This window comes from Cucumis melo, chromosome 2, assembly GCF_025177605.1.
Source record: "Cucumis melo cultivar AY chromosome 2, USDA_Cmelo_AY_1.0, whole genome shotgun sequence".
NCBI lineage: Eukaryota > Viridiplantae > Streptophyta > Magnoliopsida > Cucurbitales > Cucurbitaceae > Cucumis > Cucumis melo.
Window position 1 is genome coordinate 2,233,930 of NC_066858.1, and position 9,294 is coordinate 2,243,223.

Genomic DNA, 9,294 nt, shown 5'->3' on the forward strand with positions numbered 1-9,294 from the left:
ATAAATTCTTTGCGTTTTCTCCATCATGGTCACTAGAAAATAAGGAATAGAAGATTAAACTTACTTGTGGAAATGGTTCGAAGAAGAGTGGGTTTATATACATAATTTTGTTTCCAAAACAAGAATTATAGTTTAATTCTAATTGGTAGTTAACTTAATAAAACTAAAATCGATATAGTTAAACCTAAACAATTTTAATTATCGTCAATTTTAATGGGTAAAACTCAACAATCTTAACTTTCATCTAAAAACATCAAATATGGTTAGAGAATTTAATTCTCTTTTAGTACATTAGAGAAATTAAGTTAGCATCAACCAAAAATAGTTGTGCATGAAAAAATACATATGCTCCATAGTAAACCAGAAATCTAGCCAAAATAATCTTTGCAAAAAGAAAAAAAATCTTCCAATAACAATAATAATAAAAAAATAATAATAATAAAAATAATCAAAGAAATTTTATTGAATGATTATATCTGCTTTTTAATTCGTTGAATATATTCCAGCTAAAAGTTGTTTTTTTTTATATATTTTTAATTAATTTTCTATTAAAAAAACATTCGACGATGGAATCTAGGAAATTTGCAAGCCCAATTTTCTAGAACTTTTGAGGTGAGGAAACCAATTCTTTGGATGTCCGAGGTCGATATCCAATATATTTTAATTAAAACCTCAATATGTTATTTTATGTTTGTTTAATTTATTATGATGCTTCTTTATTCTTGTTTTACTTATTTAATTTTCTATTAAGCCTGGTTTTGTGTTCTATTTTATTATAGATATTTTAAAATCTTTCCAATTTAAAATTCTCTATGTTTTAAAATAAAGACTCTTTTTTAATCATTTAAAAAATTTGTCTCTAATGCTATAATTTTTCTTACGCTTTTCAAACTTTCCAAATGTAATCCATGATTTCATAAGGTTTCCGAATCAATCTTTTCTTATAACTTATACCGTTTTCCTTAAACAAAATCATACGACGGAATCTAAAAAACTTGGGAGTCTGATTTTCTTGAATTCTTGAGGTCTGATCACATATTTGGGAGTCCAAGTTTTTATCCCAAGAAAAAATGTTTTTAATTCATGTTAAAAAAAAAAAACATCTCTCTATTAGAAGAGTATTCCTATGACGGATTTTGAGAAAGTGTACTAATTTTTCACTTTCTTGAGGTGAGAAAATTTTCTTTAACATATAGTCCAATTGGTGGAATGCTCTCCACTTATGATATGAGATAACTAATTCAAATATTAGAGTAATGATGGTTAAAATAAGACATTACTTTTTTAAAATAAATTAAAGAATAATATTTTCATTTCACGATTTGAAATTTTGGCACCGTTTTCTAAACAGGTGTTGTGGGGCGCTAACACCTTCCTCACACACAAATGACTCCCGAATTCAACACTCTAGTTTTTGCAGACCATTTTTTACAATTCTATTCAAAAAAATTTACTTTATTTCGGTGTCCAATCACATCGTAAAAAAGATTGGTGGCGACTTTTTTTTTGTCATTTTATTTTAAAACTAACCATTTTGAGGATGTTGGTCGCCCCACGTCGTCTCAGACACATGGCAAAAATATTTATAATAGTAAGTATTCTTATTATTAAACTATTATGCTTAATATTTCAAGGGAAGTGACAAGAAATGAATCACACATCTAGAGATGTGATCGGATTGCATGCAATAAAAGTTGCTTTAGAGGTGGTAGAGGATTATCGTTATGATATCACTAAATATTAATTTGTGGATGAAACATATGAAGGAGGAGGCACTGGGATGACCATTTGGGAGTCGTCGACGATGTTCGACTAAAGGCGAATGTGATGTGGTGGAGGAGGGGGAACAACCATTTGAGGGCCGCCAACATCAGAATCAAGATGATGGTGTGGTGGAGGGGGTGGAATGACCATTTGAGGCCCGCCAACATCGGATTGTGGAAATTTATGTGGTGGAGGTGGTGGGATAACCATTTGAGGGCCACCAACATCAGAATCAAGATGATGATGCGGTGGAGGTGGTGGTATGACCATTTGAGGCCCGCCAACATCGGATTGTGGAAGTTTGTGCGGTGGAGGAGGTGGGATAACCATTTGAGGGCCGCCGACATCAGATTGTGGATGTTTGTGCGGTGGGGGTGGTGGGATGACCATCTGAGGGCCACCAATGTCCGAATCAAGATGATGGTGTGGAGGAGGGGGTGGAATGACCATTTGAGGCCCGCCGACGTCAGATTGTGGAAATTTGTGGGGTGGAGGTGGTGGAATGATCATTTGTGGGCCACCAATGTCTGAATCAAGATGATGAGGAGGGGGTCGAATGACCATTTCAGGTCCGCCAACATCAAATTGTGGGTCAACATGAAGCAGCACTGTAAATACACAAACAAAGACTCAAAACACATACATACGAGATACATATACTTATATATATATTAGGGAAAGATGATATTCTTAAATGCGTACCACGACAATGTGACATTGTAGCTATGGATAAAAGAGATAGAAAGAGAAGATAAATTCTTTGCGTTTTCTCCATCATGGTCACTAGAAAATAAGGAATAGAAGATTAAACTTACTTGTGGAAATGGTTCGAAGAAGAGTGGGTTTATATACATAATTTTGTTTCCAAAACAAGAATTATAGTTTAATTCTAATTGGTAGTTAACTTAATAAAACTAAAATCGATATAGTTAAACCTAAACAATTTTAATTATCGTCAATTTTAATGGGTAAAACTCAACAATCTTAACTTTCATCTAAAAACATCAAATATGGTTAGAGAATTTAATTCTCTTTTAGTACATTAGAGAAATTAAGTTAGCATCAACCAAAAATAGTTGTGCATGAAAAAATACATATGCTCCATAGTAAACCAGAAATCTAGCCAAAATAATCTTTGCAAAAAGAAAAAAAATCTTCCAATAACAATAATAATAAAAAAATAATAATAATAAAAATAATCAAAGAAATTTTATTGAATGATTATATCTGCTTTTTAATTCGTTGAATATATTCCAGCTAAAAGTTGTTTTTTTTATATATTTTTAATTAATTTTCTATTAAAAAAACATTCGACGATGGAATCTAGGAAATTTGCAAGCCCAATTTTCTAGAACTTTTGAGGTGAGGAAACCAATTCTTTGGATGTCCGAGGTCGATATCCAATATATTTTAATTAAAACCTCAATATGTTATTTTATGTTTGTTTAATTTATTATGATGCTTCTTTATTCTTGTTTTACTTATTTAATTTTCTATTAAGCTTGGTTTTGTGTTCTATTTTATTATAGATATTTTAAAATCTTTCCAATTTAAAATTCTCTATGTTTTAAAATAAAGACTCTTTTTTAATCATTTAAAAAATTTGTCTCTAATGCTATAATTTTTCTTACGCTTTTCAAACTTTCCAAATGTAATCCATGATTTCATAAGGTTTCCGAATCAATCTTTTCTTATAACTTATACCGTTTTCCTTAAACAAAATCATACGACGGAATCTAAAAAACTTGGGAGTCTGATTTTCTTAAATTCTTGAGGTGAAGGATCACATATTTGGGAGTCCAAGTTTTTATCCCAAGAAAAAATGTTTTTAATTCATGTTAAAAAAAAAAAACATTTCTCTATTAGAAGAGTATTCCTATGACGGATTTTGAGAAAGTGTACTAATTTTTCACTTTCTTGAGGTGAGAAAATCTTCTTTAACATATAGTCCAATTGGTGGAATGCTCTCCACTTATGATATGAGATAACTAATTCAAATATTAGAGTAATGAGGGTTAAAATAAGACATTACTTTTTTAAAATAAATTAAAGAATAATATTTTCATTTCACGATTTGAAATTTTGCCACCGTTTTCTAAACAGGTGTTGTGGGGCGCTAACACCTTCCTCACACACAAATGACTCCCGAATTCAACACTCTAGTTTTTGCAGACCATTTTTTACAATTCTATTCAAAAAAATTTACTTTATTTCGGTGTCCAATCACATCGTAAAAAAGATTGGTGGCGACTTTTTTTTGTCATTTTATTTTAAAACTAACCATTTTGAGGATGTTGGTCGCCCCACGTCGTCTCAGACACATGACAAAAATATTTATAATAGTAAGTATTCTTATTATTAAACTATTATGCTTAATATTTCAAGGGAAGTGACAAGAAATGAATCACACATCTAGAGATGTGATCGGATTGCATGCAATAAAAGTTGCTTTAGAGGTGGTAGAGGATTATCGTTATGATATCACTAAATATTAATTTGTGGATGAAACATATGAAGGAGGAGGCACTGGGATGACCATTTGGGAGTCGTCGACGATGTTCGACTAAAGGCGAATGTGATGTGGTGGAGGAGGGGGAACAACCATTTGAGGGCCGCCAACATCAGAATCAAGATGATGGTGTGGTGGAGGGGGTGGAATGACCATTTGAGGCCCGCCAACATTGGATTGTGGAAGTTTGTCCGGTGGAGGAGGTGGGATAACCATTTGAGGGCCGCCGACATCAGGTTGTGGATGTTTGTGCGGTGGAGATGGTGGGATGACCATTTGAGGGCCACCAATGTCCAAATCAAGATGATGGTGTGGTGGAGGGGGTGGAATGACCATTTGAGGCCCGCCGACGTCCGATTGTGGAAATTTGTAGGGTGGAGGTGGTGGAATGACCATTTGTGGGCCACCAATGTTTGAATCAAGATGATGAGGAGGGGGTCGAATGACCATTCACCACTACAAAATCTACTTTACTTGACACTAAGCACTTTTACATATTTTACGCTTTTGTTAAAAAAACGTCAAGTATTGACAATTTTAATGGAAAAATGTCAAGTATAGTCGCAAAAAAGTGGAGATTTCACGAAGTTTTTCGGAGAATTTTACACTAACCTTTACTCGACGTTTTTTTCGCGTCAAGTATAAAGGACATTTTACTTGACGTTGTCTTCGTGTCAAGTATTGCGAAATGTTACTTGACACGAAAACAACGTCAAGTATAGTTTAAAGAAGATAAAATTTTCACCAAAATTTTCGAATTATTTTTACTTGACGTTTTGTGTCCTGTCAAGTATAGTTGAGATTGTACTTGACGGTTTTGTCGCGTCAAGTATAGTGCAGATTTTATCTGACGTTGATTCCGTGTCAAGTATAGTTGACATTTACTTGACGTAGAAATAACGTCAAGTATAGTTAAAATTTTGATTTGATACTTTGAAAATTAATATTTTAAAAATGTCATATATAAAAATATAAAAATATTTTTTATTTCTCTCATTCCATTAAATAAACTTTTTAAAATAAATTTATTAAAATAAAATTACTAAAATAAAGTTATTACAATGTTATTAAAATAATCTTATTAAAACAAACTTATTAAAATAATTTTTCCAGAAGAAACTTATTAAAAATTAATTTAGTAGAAGAAATGAATTAAAATAAATTTAGTAAAAAGAAATGTATTAAAATAAATTTAGTAAAAAGAAATTTATTAAAATAATAAAAAAGTTTATTAAAAAATTCCCTCCAAAAAAACCTTTCATTTTCCCCCTTTTCTCTTCCAAAACCCTTCAATCTCTCTATCTCCATCTCTATCTCCACATCTCTCTCCCGCCGTCATCTCTCTCCAGCCGTGACGCCGACCACACAGACGCCCGCCGCCCAAGTCACCGACGATTGCCGCGAAGTCTAAAACCCACGCCGAAAACCCAGCCGACGACTCAGTCGACCGCCGCGAAGTTCATATCCCAGCTGACGATCGCCGAAGACCACGCCGCGCGAAAACACCCATCGTGCGAAGACCCTCGCCGCCGAAGACCACACCGCCCGAACACCCACCTGCCCGAAAACCCACCCACCCAAACACGCCCACCACCCGAACACGCTGCCGCCCGAACACGCCCGCCGCCCGAATACGCCTGCGGCTTGAAGACCCGTACCGACGTCCCGTTTTCAACCCTCGTTATCTTGCAGCAACTTTTCGGTCACCAATCAGCAAGGTCTCGAGCCTTTTCGGTAAGAGTCGGTAAGGATTATTGCTATGCTTTCTTTTTCGAATTGGATTTAAGTATTTGAATATTCATATGAGCTATTGGAATTCGTTTGTTGTTCTGTTTGGGTATATTACTAACTGTCCGACTAAGATTCAGCAAGGTTGAACACATTTTGGACTAATTCGCACTTGATTAAGATGTCTTAGATGAGTTTTTAAACTAGAAAGGTTTGTTGGGCTTAGTTCTGAATTAATTTGGAGTGATTAATTAAGGTTTATGGTGGATTTTGGATAAGTATATTACTTTTGAAAATCCCATGGTGTTGATTAAGGTTGAGATTTATCATTTAGGCTTTCTAAAAGTTGGTATTTCTTCAAGTAAGTGGAATTTTGGATTGAGAATTATATGATTGTTGAGCTAAATAGTTTCCACATCCCTTCTACAATGTAAATTTTGATATCTTACCTTCTCCTAATGACCTCCCTACATCAATGTATGAAGCAAAGAAAATGTTAGGTGCATTAGGAATGGAATATGAAAAGATTCATGCATGCCCTAATGAGTGTTGCTTGTATCGAAAGGAATATGCCAACGCAATTGTGTGTCCTGAATGCGGTGTGTCTAGGTGGAAATATGGTAAAGATGCAAATAAGAAAAAGAAAATCCCTGCTAAAATAATGTGGTACTTTCCACCTATTCCACGATTTCAACGGATGTTTAGAAGTGTTGAATGTGCTAAAAACTTAACTTGGCATGCTACTGAAAGAGAAATTGACGATAAATTACGACACCCTGCTGACTCTCCAGCTTGAAAGTTAGTCGACACCATGTGGCCAAATTTTAGTTCTGAACCCAGGAATCTTCGTTTAGCATTGTCAGCAGATGGAATAAATCCTTATAGTGATATGAGCTCCAAGTACATTTGTTGGCCAGTTGTGATGGTGATTTATAATCTTCCCCATGGTTATGTATGAAACGGAAGTTCATGATGTTATCAATTTTGATTTCGGGTCCAAAGCAACCAGGAGATGACATTGGGATATACTTAGAACCATTGATTGATGATTTAAAACTTTTGTGGGAAAGTGGTGTGCAATGTTATGATGCCTATAATGAGGAACTATTCAACCTAAGAACAGTTCTACTATGGACGATTAATGATTTTCTAGCCTATGGAAACCTTAGTGGATGTAGTGTGAAAGGGTATAGGGCATGTCCAATTTGTGAAGATAACACATCTTCAATACGATTGAAATATGGAAAAAAATGGCATACCTTGGGCATCGAAAATTTCTACCACATAATCATCCTTTTCGTCGTCAAAAGAAATCTTTTAATGGTCAGCGAGAACTTGGAAGTATTCATGAACCTTTGTCTGGGGAGGTTGTATTTTAAAAAACTAAAGATCTTGACTTTCAAAGAGGAAAAATAAACAAAAAAAAAAAAAAAAAAAAAACACTCTAAAGGAAGCACCAAGAGTTGTTGGAATAGGAAGTCTGCTTTTTTCGAGCTCCCCTATTGGAAGCATCTTCATGTTAGACATTGTTTAGATGTGATGCATATTGAGAAAAATGTTTGTATGAATATTTTCGGTACACTTCTCGATATTTCAGGAAAAACTAAGGACAGTTTGAATGCTAGATGTGATTTAGCTGATTTGAAGATTCAACCTGAGCTTACTCCTATTAATGGGGAGAAAAAAATTTTCATTCCTCCTGCTTGTTATACACTTACTAAGAAAGAAAAGCGGTTTCTTTTGAAGTCGTTATCAAAAATGAAAGTTCCTTGGGGTTACTCATCCAATGTTACAAATCTTGTGTCAATAGAAGATTCAAAACTGAATGGTCTAAACTCTCATGATTGTCATGTCCTCTTACAACAATTGCTCCCTGTTGCCATCAGATTTGTGCTTCCAAAACATGTTCGATATGCTATAACTCGTTTTTGTCTTGTTTTTAATTCTATATGTAACAAAGTTATAGATGTTACACAAGTAGAGAAGCTGCAAGAGAACATTGTGATGACATTATGTTTACTAGAGAAGTACTTCCCTCCTTCATTCTTCACGATAATGATCCATCTCACTGTACACCTTGTTAGAGAAGTAAAACTTTGTGGGCCCATTTATTTGCGATGGATGTATCCATTTGAAAGGTTCATGAAGGTTATAAAAAACGCTGTGAGAAATCGAAATCGTCCAGAGGGTTGTATTGCTGAAGGTTATATATTAGAAGAAGCTGTTGAATTTTGTTCAGAATTTTTATGTGGAGTAGATCCTATTGGACTTGGTTGTCAAAAGTTAAGAGACAATTCTGACTATTCAGAACTTGGTAGACCATTGTCAAGTGGAGTTACTAGCATACCTGAACGAGAGCTTTTATATCAAGCTCATCGATATGTTTTGGAGAATACCGTTGATGTGCAACCATATATAGAGTAAGTTCTTCTGTCTATAATCCATTTATTTCATTGAAATTCATGAAACTAAAAGTAATTACATTCTTGTTGTACTTCATAAGGAAACATTTGATTGCATTGCAACAACAACACCGAAGTAGATCAAAAAACCAGAAATGGATTCAAGATAAACACAATCGAACCTTCATATCTTGGTTACGAGAGAAGGTATAACTTGAAATTAGTTATTTAACATTATCCGTTCTCATTTATATTCTAATTGTTTCAGTCGTTGTCACTTAGGTTGAAACGGAACTTGCAACAGAAGATGTTGAGGTTTCAGATAACTTGCGGTGGATTGCTCATGGCCCTCATCCAGTTGTTACTACTTACAATAGTTACGCTATTAATGGATGTCACTACCACACAAAGTCGCATGACAAGAATAAAACTGTACAAAATAGTGGAGTTAGTTTAGTTGCAAAAAAATGCAAGTATGTAGCTCGAAAGATAAAAATCCTATAATCGGAGAAATGTCCTTTTATGGTGTGATATAAGAGATTTGGGAACTTAATTATAATTCATTTAAGGTTGCAATTTTTAAATGTGATTGGGTTGAAAATAGTGGTGGTATCAAAACTGACGAGCTTGGGTTTGTGTTAGTTGACTTAAGTAGAGTAGGGCATAAGAATGATTCTTTTATATTTGCAACCCAAGCAAAACAAGTGTTTTTTGTTGAGGATCCAAGTGATAGTCGGTGGTCTATTGTTCTTACTCCACCACAAAGAGATTTTGTGGATCAATATAATGATGACGAACTTGGAGATACAGTTTTAAATTGTCAAGGAATGCCTAAAGCTACAATAGATATTGAATCTAGACTTGATTTAGACGAAAATACTCCAATATATG

At 34.1% G+C, this 9,294-nt stretch overlaps 2 protein-coding genes across 2 annotated transcripts; both read right to left on the minus strand.

Annotated features, from left to right (window-relative positions):
* Nucleotides 1–1,812: 1,812 nt before the first annotated feature.
* LOC127148155 (protein TRACHEARY ELEMENT DIFFERENTIATION-RELATED 7A-like) lies at nucleotides 1,813–2,482 on the minus strand. Its single transcript, XM_051081174.1, has 2 exons — nucleotides 2,467–2,482; nucleotides 1,813–2,372 (listed from the first exon to the last, which is right to left on the minus strand). The coding sequence occupies exons 1-2, from the start codon at nucleotides 2,480–2,482 to the stop codon at nucleotides 1,813–1,815; spliced, it is 576 nt and encodes a 191-aa protein (XP_050937131.1).
* Nucleotides 2,483–4,327: 1,845 nt separating this feature from the next.
* Nucleotides 4,328–4,723, minus strand: LOC127148156 (protein TRACHEARY ELEMENT DIFFERENTIATION-RELATED 7A-like). Its single transcript, XM_051081175.1, has one exon. It carries the CDS (start codon nucleotides 4,721–4,723, stop codon nucleotides 4,328–4,330), a length of 396 nt encoding a protein of 131 aa, XP_050937132.1.
* Nucleotides 4,724–9,294: the final 4,571 nt, after the last annotated feature.

Bases quoted from the DNA above. Each gene is read 5' to 3' on its own strand.
- LOC127148156 (XM_051081175.1), bottom strand. From the start codon at position 4,723: ATGGTCATTCGACCCCCTCCTCATCATCTTGATTCAAACATTGGTGGC.